This window comes from Falco rusticolus, chromosome 9 (assembly GCF_015220075.1).
Source record: "Falco rusticolus isolate bFalRus1 chromosome 9, bFalRus1.pri, whole genome shotgun sequence".
Classification (NCBI taxonomy): domain Eukaryota; kingdom Metazoa; phylum Chordata; class Aves; order Falconiformes; family Falconidae; genus Falco; species Falco rusticolus.
In genome coordinates, this window is record NC_051195.1 from 35,855,842 (window position 1) to 35,870,773 (window position 14,932).

The 14,932-nt window shown below is 37.7% G+C and overlaps 1 protein-coding gene across 2 annotated transcripts in view; it reads left to right on the top strand.

Annotated features, from left to right (window-relative positions):
• Positions 1-14,932, top strand: part of ATRNL1 (attractin like 1) — a 525,096-nt gene that overhangs the window by 47,406 nt on the left and 462,758 nt on the right. For both annotated transcript variants that reach the window (XM_037400754.1, XM_037400753.1), the window contains exons 4-5: positions 1,107-1,235; positions 4,417-4,625. In XM_037400754.1, coding sequence (XP_037256651.1) covers positions 1,107-1,235; positions 4,417-4,625 — 338 coding nt within the window. The remainder of the gene's footprint in view (positions 1-1,106; positions 1,236-4,416; positions 4,626-14,932) is intronic.

The window sequence follows — 14,932 nt, forward strand, 5'->3', positions numbered from 1 at the left end:
TTATCTTGGGATATCTATTGAATGCAAAGCTATCTTTTAAAAAAAGAAATACATGAACCAAACAGAAACTGTACGTATATACACACGTGCTCTGTGGGGCAGAAACGGTATGTAATTTTGTGTTATGAAATACTGATCACGCTGCTGGAGTTCTAGAAACACTAATTGCATAAATGACAGTGCTTTCTCCTATGGGAACAAAGCTCAGGTCATCCCTCTTTCCTGCCCAACTACAGCAATATACACCTTTTTTCATGATTCTCCTGAATAGTTACAAAATTGCTTGGCTGGTTTTTGTTTTCCCCAGATTTGTTAAATTTGTTGAGCTGTTATTCAGGAACCTGGGGTGTAGCATGAATGGAAGGAAAGAGGAGGTTCCTCTTCCTGTGTTTTTAACTTCAAAAGTCTTTCAGTTTATTGATTGTTAACGTTTTCCCTAGGATTCATATAACTTTTAATTTATATTTGTGATGTGGCACTGGTTTATGCAGGTGATCCTTTTTCTCACTATTTTAATATATTGCTTGTTTTTCCTACTTCAATCTTTAATTGAGACTAATGTTTTTACATAATTCTGAAGTTTTAAAGAGTATTTTATTTTCCATTGAAAATTAACTTTCCATGGAAGTTACTTAGTTATCATACTTTCCAGGTCTGAAATTCTTTAATAACATAAACTTCTAAAGGTGCAAATATTATGTAGAAATAGAATTTGTGCTGAATGACAGTGATTGTTGACCACCTGTCTGAAACATTTATATATTTTTCCAAAGTTAAAATAGGTTTTAACAAATAGACTGATAATGCATGCACCCTCAGAATAATCTGATATGAAATTTTTCATTACTGTGTGAGGGAGGAGGTGTTTGTTTTGGGTTTTTTTTCTGGAAAACCCTACCTTACCTTGCAGAGGTATGGACAAGTTTTATACACATTTTGTTATTTGGTTTTTAAAAATAAGTTTGAAAATGAGTTTTATGTTTTATGACTTACCTTGTCTTTATAATTAACAACCAGAATAGCTAACTCCTGCTTTAATGTTTTGTTAAAATTTTTTTCTTCTCCTAAAGACTGATTAAAAACATTATTCTCATTTTCTCTTCCAGTGGTCTAATAGTCCCTGAAGTGCGTGGAAATGAAACTGTTCCTGAAGTAGTTACTACATCTGGCTATGCATTGCTACACTTTTTTAGCGATGCTGCTTATAACCTAACTGGATTTAACATTTTTTACTCGTAAGTATTTTTTGAAAAGTAATTACTTTGTTATTTGGCCTATCATTTCTTTCAGGAGAATGGCAAACCCAGGGAAAATGTTTATCTATGAATTTTATTAACAGTGTAAGAGTTATACTTTGTGGTATGTTTCTAAACCCAGGGAGCTGGGGTTGTAATGAGTTGTCATTAAGGTACTAGTGGGGGAAAAAAAAGAAAATGAGATAAAATACATTATTCTGAGTGAAACCACATGGCCATTCCAACAGTATGTTTTCCTTATGCCATAAGGAACTAGAATGTATCCCTTCCAGTATTTATCCAACACATGTAGTTGTCATATGGAATTGAAGGGAGATTGTATCTGCTGTCACTTCTCTTGAACTAGGATCATCTGTTGCCTGATTCTTCTTGCTGAATATATTTCTATGGCTTTTGAAATCTTTGCTGAAGTCCTGCTTTTATTTTTGTGCCAGCCACAAGGTTTTTATTCCATTTTTTTCTCTGCTTCTCAGGTACTTTCACCTCCTATTTTCCATCTTGATCTCCATTCTGCCTTCATAATTCTTACCTGCACTGTCTTTTAGTTTCTCTAATGGCAAAGTCTATTTGGATACAACTATGCTTGCTTTCCTCCAGTCTGCTTTTCTGTGTCAGCAGCTCTGAAGCTGGATCTGATGGACCGGAGCCTTTTCCTCCTTACATGCACCAAGGGTTAATTGCAACTTCTGTCTTATTTGGGATGTGCTTGTGGCACATAATTCAATGTCTGTTCATACTGGGTACTTTGGTTCGAGGGGATTACTTGGTCCTGATGGACCTGTTCCTCCATGTGATGGTTTTCCCATGATTGAAGATATTCTTGTTCCTTTCTTTTAATTCCTTCAGATTCTGAAATACCAATTTTTGAGATGTGGTGGCCAGCCCTGCACTTCAAATGTGGAAGTGTATGTAGTATTTTTGTCATATTCTTTATGAATTTAAAAGTCCTATTTGTGCTTCTGACCATAGCTTTGCTCTTGGCAGAGATCTCTGTTAAATTGTCTATGGAAAGATTGTTTCAGTAATTCACAGCGGTTTTGCCTACTTTTTACCAGGTAATAAATAACTATTCAGAGTTTGGGAAACCTCACTAACTTGTTGTTTGGGAAATGGCAACCTAGAAGGCTGAGTATTTCTAATTTTTGTCAGTTGACGTCAGTGAAATCCAGTCGCTTGGCAGACTTCTCTACCATAATTAGATACATTTTTCAGTTATCCTTGAAGCTTTTATTGAACTTTTTTTATTTGTCTTGGGAGCAAATGGCAACATAACATGGCATTCTTAAGAAGTGAATGTATGTGTTCTGCATTCTTTTATGACTTGGTAATGTGCATGCTACATATCATTACCTATTTTTTTCTGGAAGATTTAAAATAAATGAAGAAAAACCTGCCAGTTTTTAATTCCATTACATGTAACTCACACAATTTTATGTACTCTTTTCTTCTGTTTCTTCTATTGCAACAAATAATTTTAAATTTTTTTAAAATGAGTCAACAGTAACTGGTTTTATGCTGAAGTACCTATGATTGCTTTATGCGGCTGCATTAATGTTCTGTCTGTCACTGATATGTTGCACTCTGCTTCTGTCACCCTTTTTCTTCCTTGGTTTGATAAAAACTTCTCTGGGGTTAACTTGATCTTTGACTTCACCTTGACGGACCACTCATATTCCTTTATTTTGGGGAAGACAGAAGCACAGCATCTGGGACCGAGATGCCGTGCCAGTTGCAAACAATAGTTACTGCAGAACTCTCTTGAGTATATTTTATGTTCCTTGGAATCGGGCAACCTGCTTCCAACTCTGCCGATTCAGTTTTTCTCATTCTGTTTGAATCCTTAATGAAACTTTTGGAGTAGGAATATGTCTACTTTTAAACTGGTGTGTTTATGACTGTAAAGACTTACTGTTCATGTTCTTTCAGAACACTGTTCCTGTCATGTCAGGGGGAGAGGTTCCTCACAGCTGTGGTATACAGCAGTTAATGCAGTCATCAATGATTTTCATGTGATGTGTGTTACTAGGCAAAACACCTGGGACATTTGCAGTTCAAACATGGAATTTTCTTTTTCAGTAGTGTAACAGAATCAGTCGTCTGAGGTGTGAGTCTTTAGAAAATGAAAAAAATGTTTTTAGGCTGTCCTACCACAACTGTGTTTGGCCGAAGGCCAGGAATGAGCAATGCCTGTCTAACTTCTTCAGTTCTTTCTTCGCTTAGAAAGAGCAAGGAAGGCTATGAAATGGTATCCAGCTCTCACATCTACAGGGAGCAGTCTGTGTTATGATCAGGGGTTTGAAATAACAGTTTATGCTGAGTTTCAACCCAACCCTTTCCTGTAAGTCATCAGAAAAGCTTTCAAAACCTTTTAGGACTTCATCAGGTGCATACTGCCTGAGATTCTGTTCATGGAAACTCTTGGACCCACATACTTCAATGTTCTCAATCCCTCCTCATCTCCAAGGAATTGCCTGCGTTTCTGGAACTCGTTTGCATGATTTTGCAGTCTGCTTGCCTGTGATCTCAGTGTTTGGTAGGGTGTATCACAGAAATGCTAACTCCCATAACAGTCACAGACTTCTTTCAGCCTAATCTTTCCTCTTCTTGCATCTCTGACTGTGGCGTTAAGGTGGTTTTATTATTAAAGATTAAAAGCATGAAGTGTTACTTGTAAGTAGTTTCAGGTACTTTCATTTTTCCTTACTCAGTTTTTCCAATTTTATTGCCCTTGGATGTTAGACATACTCTTTTGTAGCATGGACCAAAGCCATGCAGGAAAACCCTTTAACTGTATGTCTGTGGTAGAAAGTTTAAGGGTTACTGTTCACGGTCACTTCCAGTGTGGATGTTCCTAGAGATGGAGCTTTTGGAGGGACTGACTAGAGCGCTAATACTAGAACATAGGAGAAAAAAAAAGATAGTGATCTGTCTAGACAGGGTCTGTCCTGCTTAATGTCAATACTTCCTGTTAAAATAAAAGATGTTTGTGATCATGACTGCGTGGTTGAACACCTTTTCGCTCACTTGCCTGTAAATTCATCATTAAACTTGTGTTTTCTCAGTATATAGAGGGTTTTTTCCCCAGAGAAAAATAGTCAGATAAAACCACTGTCATCATCACTTGGCTTGTCATTTCCCTTATTTTACATATTTTTTCCAGAATTAATTCTTGTCCTAATAACTGCTCAGAACATGGAAAGTGTACAACCAGTGTGTCCATACCAAGCCGGGTATACTGTGAGTGTGACAAGTATTGGAAAGGAGAAGCCTGTGATATTCCCTATTGTAAAGCCAACTGTGGCAGTCCAGATCATGGGTACTGTGATTTGACAGGCGAGAAGCTGTGTGTTTGCAATGATAGCTGGCAAGGTAAGGTTTTGTTATTTGGAATCAAATTAATCTTTAAAAAAGAACTGCTTTTAGTGCATTCCATCTAGTATACCTATTAGGATCTTTAAAGAATAAATGTAAATGAAAAAATAATTTCTGGAGTAAATTTTCATCTGGACGTACTACACATGTATAATGTCAGAAGAGGCTTACAGCTCTGATATTTTCTGTCTGAAGATGCTGTAGAAATATTTGGCCTGAACTTTCTTGTGGTGGACATTAATTTTTTTTTGAAATTAATGATCGGAGAAAATAAAAAAAAAAAATTGAAAAAATAAAAAAATGAAGGGTTCCGAGCACTTCTGAAGACTAAGTTCCTCCATAGCCTAACTTCCTCTTCCATGTGCTTTATCCTGTTATGCAAGAAATACCATTTATTTCAGTGGAACCAAATATATAGTAAGGTACTACCCAGTAAAACTGAACACTATATCTGCTGCTCTTTTTGGTTGAGTTTGGATTCACGCATAAATGACCTGTATCTCAGTGTAGTCATTTCTTTAATGTCTAGACAGATTTGATTTTCCTCCCCCCTCTCTTAATGTCACATGATCCCATCATGTTTTTAGTGCTTCCTGAAGTAGGTGTTCACTGTCTGGTCTTCCGTTCTGTATTAGTTGTATAGCTTCTCAATGAAAAATGAAGGTAAGCTGTTTTGTTATGATGGTACAAGAATGTCTATGTGGACACATACTTTGGAGTAATGGATGTACTGTAAGCATGTGCTGTAGTTTTTCTTCTAGTATCGTAAATAATTGTTTCTTATTAAAGATCAATTATTTAAGATCCTAAATGTTTAATTCACTTACTGTAACGATGCTAGATGTTTGTGAATGTTTACTTTTTATCCTTTACCACTGCTATTAAATGTCTCAATTGGATTAGCTAGCTATGCGTTGAAATTGCCATTCTTCTCTTAAAATCAATACTAAAATAGCCCCACATTATTTAGTTACATGCCCTCTTCCCATTACTTCCTGTGTCTGCATTTGTTTTATTGCTGTTTCTTTTTGCATGTCCAAGGAGATGACTTCTTTTACTGGTATTAGCTGTCACACCTATTAGAACAAAGACACTATGAAATTTAATACATTTCTTAATAATTAATGAAGTTGTTCATTAAAAGGCAGTCAGTGCACCCACAGAAAGGAAGCGGGTTAGCAATATGGTCGTTGAATGGAAATGGTGCAGTCTTGCTACTAAGTCCTTTACAGCCTTCCATGATTGTGGTGTATAAAAAAAGATCCAGAAAGCTTAATCTTTGTAAGGCAGTTGTGAATAGAACTTGCAGCAAGAGTTACACCCTTTCATTTGTGCATTACGTCTTTGCCATTTCAGATAGCTGTGTAAGAAATGGGGAAGTCACAAATCTTTGGAAAAGCTTTTTAGGCTATACCTTCATTTACAATGCTACAATCTTCAGCAGAGGTTTTGAGCGTGAAATAAAATTAGAAGTCTAACTTTGATTGTTAGTATCTTCTTTTCATCTAGCATTTCTATGCATGCTAGCTTCCTGTTGTTTCCTACAGTGAGTAAGATTATAGAGATAACTTGCTTCATTGTTCCTTGGTTTTTCACTGATCCGACATAGAATTCAATTCAGTTATGTTTTCATTCTGTGACAGATGAGCTGGCTTGGATACATAATTGTTTTTCTTTATTAATTACAAAACAATACCAAACCTTTCCTTGAGTTTTCCGGGTGACTACCTGCTTCTCTGTTCTATTTATTTATTTGCATCCATATACTCTATATTTTCAAAACAGACATATGTGGGTTATTTGCAATGCTGGAATCAAAAATGTTTTTACTTATCTTACTACTCTTGCTGTCTACCAAGTTTTTCTTCTGTTTGGTAATTCAAATAAAGTGTCTAAAGTAAGGTCTTGGTTTCTATGGTTTTTTGAAGATAGTTTTATGTTTTTTTTTAACTTTTTTTTACATTTTGGGATTTTGATTATGTTAATTCCATATATTAAAAAACCTGATTGAACTGCATTGATTGAGAATGTACAGTAAATAAAATCCATGGTTCAGGACATTAAAAAAAAAAAAAAAAAAAAGGCCTTTCACATTTTACCCTGCATAGGGTTTCTTTCTTTTACAATGCTGCCATCTTGTGGATGCTGCGAAAGGAGCATCTTTGAAGAAAATCTAAGAATCTGAAGAAGATTTAAGAGGTATTCTGAGGAAAGAGAACACTGTGCTCTTTGGGAGAGAATAACGGTTTTGAGTGAAAAGTAGGGTCCTCTCGTTATTAGATAAATTTTGTGGAAGAAGGATATTGCACTTATTTCCAGCTAGCCGCTAGCTGTACAAATATAAAATGAAGTCATGGAATAAAAACTTTTAGACTTGGAAAGCAAATAATAACCATTTTATTTTTATCAAAACATACATTTTAACAAAAATATACCTGTTAAATGTACTTCTTGTTATTTTTTAATAATGCCAATAATGTTAATAATATTAAATGTTTCTGAGATGGTTGGTCTTGTAAGTATATACAGGAAAAAAAATCTAGTGTTTACTTGAAATCTGGTAAACTAAAAATATTCAGGCAACATAAGTGGCTGAAGTTTTTCCAGAAGAGTGATTGTTGTTATGGGTACTACATCATATTATGCTGTCCCATTACTGGTTAATCTGTCTTGATCTTCTAAAGCAGAATACGTTGATGCCTGCTGATGCAGGCAGTGAATGTAACTCAGGGAGGAAAAAAAGATGCCTTAACACTACCAACTTGATCTCTTTTTCTTTGCTAGGCACAGGTGAAAAAATCACGGGCACATGGCTGTGAAACATGGTGGCTTTTGTGCTATTTGAACTAAGAAGTTGAAAAAGACATTTTATTGAAAGATGTTACCTTTTGCTGACTGTTGAATTGTAGAATCATTGAGGTTGGAGAAGACTTTAAAGATTCTCAAGTCCATCCTTCATCCAGAAATCCCAAGTCCATCGCTAAACCATATCCCTAAGCACTACGCCTATACATTTTCTTACATACTTCCAGGGATGGTGATTCTACCACCTCCCTGGCCAGCCTGTTCCAATGCTTGACTACCCTTTCAGTGAAGAAATTTTTCCTCATACCCAATCTAAACCTCCCTGAGGCCATTTCCTCTTGCTCTATCACTTGTTATCTTGGAGAAGAGACAGACCCCCACCTGCCTGCAACCTCCTTTCAGGTGGCTGTAGAGAGCAATAAGGTCCCCCTGAGCCTCCTTTTCTCCAGGTTAAATGCCCCCAGTTCCCTCAGCCGCTCCTCACCAGCCTTGTGCTCCAGCCCCTTCCCCAGCCCCGCTGCCCGGCTCTGGACACGCTGCAGCCCCTCCATGTCCCTCTTGTCGTGCGGGGCCCAGAACTGAGCCCAGGGTTCGAGGGGCGGCCCCACCAGTGCCGAGTACAGGGGGACGGTCACTGTCCTGGTCCTGCTGGCCACACTATTTCAGATACAAGCCAGGGTGCTGTTGGCCCCCTTGCCCCCCTGGGCACCCTGCCGGCTCCTGCCCAGCCGGCCGTCAGCCAGCCCCCCCAGGCCCTTTCCCCCCAGGCAGCTCCCAGCCCCCTGCCCCAGCCCGCAGCGCTGCCTGGGGCTGGTGTGACCCACGGGCAGGGCCCGGCACTGAGCCTGGTTGAACCTCATGCAGGTGGCCCCGGCACATCGGCCCGGCCTGCTGGGGAACAGGTGTTTTACAGCCAGCAAGTGATGCCAGGGACGCTGTCTGGGATTGTTGGGCTGTAAATAAGAACCGGAGATTTCCGAACAGTCAACTTTTGTCATGGGCTTGACAATTCAGGATAACTGGAAAGATTGTAAAAAGTTCCACGTTTTTTAAAAAGTGGACTATCTTTGGGCATACTGAAAATGTTGCTAACTACTATGAATGTGTGGAATGCTTTTAAAAAGTAATGTTATAGGTCTTGTTGATAGAGGTGTTCTCAAATTTCTTCAGGAAGCTTGACATAATACTATGTAAAGGATATAACTAGCCTGCAACATATCAAATAGGTTAGAAACTGTTTTACAGAAGCAATTCAAAATATAGCTACCTGTAAAATATGCAGTAGCCAAGTGCTTAATTGGAGATTATTCCAGTGACCAATTTTTGTCTGATGTTAAACAACATTTTTTCCTTAATAACAGATCTTGATTACTACATACAACTTTTTCTGGTGAAGTTTTCTGTTAGGTTAATATGATTCACTGTGTGGTAAATAAAGGAAGATAGTCTCATTTTAATGAGCTATAAATCATCCAGTTCGAAGTAGTAATTTAGAAAATCTTTTTTTAATACGACTTAATGTAAAGTGATCTGGTAGTAAAGACTGCATGCTGTGTCAGCGAAAGAAAGGCTGTCTTAGGAAGCAGCAATTGTTAGAAGACTTGCAAATCACTGTAGGTGAGAATTTTCATGAGGAATTTGGAGTAGAGAGGAAGTGACCCTTTCTGTATGATAGGCGTCTGAGAGACAACATTGGATTATAGCGCCCACGTTGGGGGTGAGCCTGTTAGGGAGGGAGTATGACTCAAGCCATGCCACTAAATTGACGTGCTCACTAGGAAGCGATCTTGTGATGGGGAGATTAAGGAGTTAGTGGTGAGTAATGCTTGGTGGGAGTCCTCACCGAGAGCTCCTGCACAGGTACCATCTACTTCCTCTCCCTTGTCCAGTGGGATGTGGGGATGCTCTTGGTGCTGGTACCTTTCGTACGGGGTGCAGGCATGAAAAAGAAGAGTTGAAGACTATTGAATTTAAGAGAAACTTTATCGGTACTTTGGTCACTGAATATCAGTACTGCAAGCAAGACGGGGATCTGCTAGGGAGGAATTACAAGGTGCATTTACTTTAATCTTTAAGAGGATCAGTAGGGTTCCTTCAAAGCAAATCTGGTTCTCCACATGTACTTTGTTTTGGATTATGTTGTGAGGTGGTTTGAAAACACAGGAACTGCATTCCTTGTAAATGGAACTACATCAGAAGATGAGCTCCAGAGCTGCACGTAATGCACGGCAGCCACAAACAGGTGTTCAGTCCTAGGGATCAGATCTAGTCCAAAGATAAAACACCAGTAAAAATTCTGAAAAGTGTATAGTTAGTTGTTTCTCCCCACAAATCTACTTCTAGCAAATAGAGATGTAGTGGAAGACCAGATTCTGAAATCAAACTAATTAACTTTGAAATATGTCTGTTGGCAATTAAGGCAGCTTCAATTTTATAATAGCTCTCTAGGGAAAAATGAGCCTTTATGTAAGGAGAAAAGTAAATGATGAAAGTATAAAAGGAGTGCTATGACTGCTGCAGTATAAAATTCAGTATTTTGTCTTGCTCATTATTATGGTGTTAGAATAAACACAGTCTTGAGTGTGGCCAGAGCTACGATGTCAATGTGTGTCTATACTTGACTTAGATTGTCCTTAAAGGACTAGCTAGAGTTGAGTTCGTTCCCACTGCTTCAGTGGAAGGCTTTGAAGTCATACTTTCTTGTTTGGCTCACCTTATTCCTCGATGCTGAGATCTGGCAAAGCTGTGCTTGTGTCGTGGTGGTTTATTGAAACCAATGGCAGAGGTTTGAGATGTGAGCTGAGGCAGTGACAGGTGAAATGCAGCACTGGAAAGAGCTTGTGCCAAATGCTGAGAAGTCCGAAATTTAAGGTTTTGGCCCGTTGTGCCTGGATGTAATTGAACAGAAAGCATACAAGTATGTGCATTCAGAGAAGAGGACCTATGATGTAACATTCAATTTGGACAAGCCTGTTTTTGGAAAGAAAAAAAAATTTCAACACAGGTGTCTTATAACTGTTCTGCCCTGTGATAATGCCCTCTTGGTCTAGATTTTACTTTTCACATCTTCTCCTGACCAAGCATGAATTCAGTCAGAAGAAACTGCAGATTTACAGACTGGGAGGTGTCTTGTTAAAAATATGTATATCAATATTATATATGCACATAAAAACAGAAGCCCAAGGAGTCCTTTCCTCCCCCAATTTTAAGTTAAAATCCAATTTCTCCACTCCATATTTGAGAATTTCATTATGCGTATCACAGAAATGAGAGTTGTCTAAGGAAATTTTGCATATACCGAATTCATAGGAAGGAATTAGCTTAACGTGAATTGTTATTTCATATATACTGGAAACATGTTCTTCAGTTTTATGCTCAGATTGAATTTAATAATTTTTCAAGCATCCTTGGAGGACTTTGTGCAATTTGTTAGCAAAATATAGCTATCATAATTGGAAATTTAGTGTCTGAAAATTGTGTGGGAAAATGTAAGTAGCCTTACTGCAAAAGAAAGAACATCACAGTTAGATGAGAAGCCAACTTCAGTTTTTAAATACCTTTGTAGTGTCATCTGGTGTTTAGTGAAAGCAGATTTAGTAAAATTTATTCAATTAATTTCAATAAATGATTTGCTGCATTAAAAGTGTTTGAAAATACTTTGTACATGCAATTAGGCTGAGATCTAGAAAGGGAATCCCTTACTGTTTGTGAGTTTTAATGAAAAATGTATTTATGACCTTCTAAATATTTATTTAGAATGCATGCTTGTAAATGTAGCAAAGTAGAACATGCGAACACCTGAATAAACTAATGAACAAAAGCAGGACTAGGTCCTGAACACAAGAAGGAGCTAGATAGTGCTGATCTCCCTGATAAGGGAAGATATTAAATTTAGTTCATTAGCTATAGCACCTTTATTTAAGAATAGTAAGTGACTCAGGCTGCTCAGATCTCGTTAGCCTGATTTCAGCAGTGCATACGGTTCTAGACCGTAACTTGAAGAAAGAAAAAAACATATGGTGTGATTGAATAGTGAAACAGCTGAAATGTGGATTTTCATGTGTAGTTAATACTAAAATAATTTGTAAGGAAAATGACAAGAAAATGTGAAATATTTTCTCTGAAACTCAGCATTTGATGGTAGGAAATCATTAAAAGTCAGGGAATACATAAGGGAACAGTAAGGGGAATGCAGCTTCTTAATTGTGAAATATGAGTGGGTGTGCTGAACAAGTAACAGGATGGAAAGATACCAGTACTACTTAAAGACTGATCTTGGGACTGATCTTGTTACATAATTTTTATAATCTACTCATAAGACTGTTAATGAAATCTGATAATATAATGATGGGAGTTTCATTAAATATGAAGGAGGATCAGAACATCCTGCGAAAAAGGGTTTGAGTAATGTGTAGGTTGCAATTACTCCAGTATAAATTGTAAATTCATACATTTAGGGACTGAGTATTAAGAATTTGTTTTTTAATCTTGGATTGAAGTATGGAAGGTGACATGGGATAACACTTCCTTGCCTATCTTAATTAAAATATGAACTAATTCATATTCTGATTTTTGTATGCTGTACAAACTATAGACTGTAAACTGTCAAGTGCGCTAGTAGGATGATCAGTCACAGAATCTACATGAAAACATTAGTACTATACTTCATTTTTGTTACTACACTTCTATGAATGCAAATTGAAACAGGCTCAGAGGGCGAGCCATTAAGATGCTGAGGGCTATGGAAGATACTAACAGAGCGTGGTTTGTTAAAACTAATGAAATGAAGGCTGGGAGGCCATAGCATTGCTGTTTGTAAACATTTGTGGGGTGTATAGACAGACCAGCTCTTGAGGTCTGGTGATAATTGGGCTAAACTGGTTATCAGTACATCTGGCTTGAAGGTTGGAAGTGGACTTTTGACAGAGCAATGAAGTTCTCTGAAACTTGTTAGCAGAAATATTAGAGCTTGATATCCATTAACAAGGAGTCTCAAAATCTGTAATCCAGTGGGTACTGTCAGCTACTGCTAATCTGAAAGGTCCCTGTTTCTTTTACTAAGTATGAAGCAAAACATGTTTTTGTTCAATACTATAATAAATTTCACGCAGCACCTACCAAACAGTGTACTTGTGCTCAGTCATGAAAGACTAGGAAAGCTTTGCATGCAACGTGCTTCCAGTAAAGGCTGCTGTGGCATCAGCCCTTATTCTTCTGTACCAGCCTAGCTGGTCTGAGGTTTGAGACCTGAAATCAAACAGTTAAAGGGTGCTGTTGAGTCCTGTGCACTGTTGACAGGCTGCAGATGACAGGCAGTGCAGCCCTTCGGGCTTGCCTGCTCAGACTGACCCTGCAGATTCCCCAAGGCCGGATTGTCCTTGGATGATCCACTCTTCCTGGCTGAGGAAAGAAATGGCACTGAATAATAGCAACCAGATGGCATTCAAGAACTGCATCAGCCTGTGTGCGTTAGGATTTCTCACTGCTTCATTCATGGAGGAGGCTGAGTCCTGGCACAGCTTGCTACTGTGCTGCTTTAGATGGAGACCTGTCCAGGACCTCTCTGTCTATCCTTAAGTCTCATTTGGAGCAAGATTATTTGCAGGAGGGAGCAAATAATTACATCCTGTACGGAGGTTGCGGAGCTGTGCAGTGAGAGTGTAACAGCACACCTACTATTAGAATGCTGGTGAGCCATTCTTGAACAACATCTATCTTTTCATTTACAGAGCAACTTTATATTATGTAGTTACTATCTCATCTCTTTCCTGTAAAAAAGGCGATTTACTGCTTAGTAAAACTTCCAATGGAATTTTTATTGAAAGTATATTCAGATATATTATCTTTTCTCAAAATATTTCTCATAATATCAAATTCATTATCATATGAAGATTTTGTTGGGTACTTGAGAATAATAAGATTTGGTTTGTATTTGTGGTGGCTGAAAAATTGTGTTAAAGCAATAATTCTCAACTCAAACGATCAGGTATTAGATACAGAGTAAATAACAAATTATTTAAATGCTTTGATTAGGTTGTATGAAAAACAGGACTGTGACACTCATATTCAACACATGAATACTTTTGTTTTTTTTCCTGTGATCCCGAAGGAGAAGGGATTAAGGTTGAAGACAGTAGATGATGTTTTCTCATTAGGTGGGAATTGATCTTATGACTTGAACTACTGGAACAGATTTTTGCTTTGGCAGTTCATTACACTCTTCAATAAATAGAAATTAGATCCTCTCTCTTGTGTTGTCTGTGTAAATCGCTTTTTTTAAACCTATAGAATTTTTTCCCACCTTTGAGGATAATGTTATTGACTTCCAGCTCAGGTTTATGAAGTTGTTTGCTGTTTTTAAAGCTTCAGCCCCCTGCCCCCCATCAGTGGATTGAGTGACACATTAGGAAGATAAGAAACAAATTCAATTTTAAATAAATGAAGAAAAATAATTTTTGCATAGAAATAATAAAACACATTTTTCATTATCTTTGTTCTGCAGCTCTCCATTGCATGAAAGGTGTGTATTTAGTAATAGTGATTTTTCTCAAGAGAAAATGTATTTATGCTGATATAAAGGTGATATTTCATGCTATATGTATTTCAGTAGGAAATCAGTAAATTGGATTTGTATGTCCTACATTTACCATTGCCTTTGTAAGGCAATAACAAACCACTTGCTCTTTAAATGATGTTTCAGTAGGAGTCAGTATTCTGTTGCTTTGGTTTTTTTCAACTATATGCTCCATTTTTGTATTGATTGATACATATTGAGATAAATCTATGAATGTTTTACACTTTAATTGCAGAGGCTGTCCTGGTGATGCAGTCTTACTTGTGTTGGTACAACCATGTGTACTTGGGCAAGGTGAAACATGTAAGGGAAAGCATCCAGATTAAAAGTTAGCCTGGCTAAAAATAAAAGCAATTTTTAATTTGTATGCATTCCCTTGTCTGGTTCATGGAGTAGCCATGTGAAAACCGGTGCCAGTAGCAATGATAGCTGAAGAGTAAGCAGTGAGGGGAGGACAGCTGTGCCTCTTCTGGTCACAGTGTCAACTGATGTTGCTTCAGTGTGTTTGTGCATCATGCACAGGGTATTGATGTATTCTTTAAGAGAACCTGCTGCTTTCAAGCTCCTGAGTTCAGGTGTGTCTTCTCAGAATGTGTCCTTCCTCTATGCCAGAACAAGACCTGAGTACAGGGTGTTTCTCCTTTCTGTCTCACCTTTCCTGTCACTCAGTGCAGACCAGAAATGAAGCACTGAAGCTGTAAGAAACTTGTCTGACATTCTTTCAATCACTGATCCGATTAACAATATCGTTAAGATTTTTGCATTGTTAACTTATAGAAAAAAAAATTTGCTTATCCTCATTTTAATACAGTCAATGTAATCTAAATATATTTTGGATTTGCTATATGAATTCTTGTGGTTCCCTGTCTCCGGCAATGAGAACCTGAAGTCAATTGGCATGTGAATAGTTTGTGTGTTTTGTTAT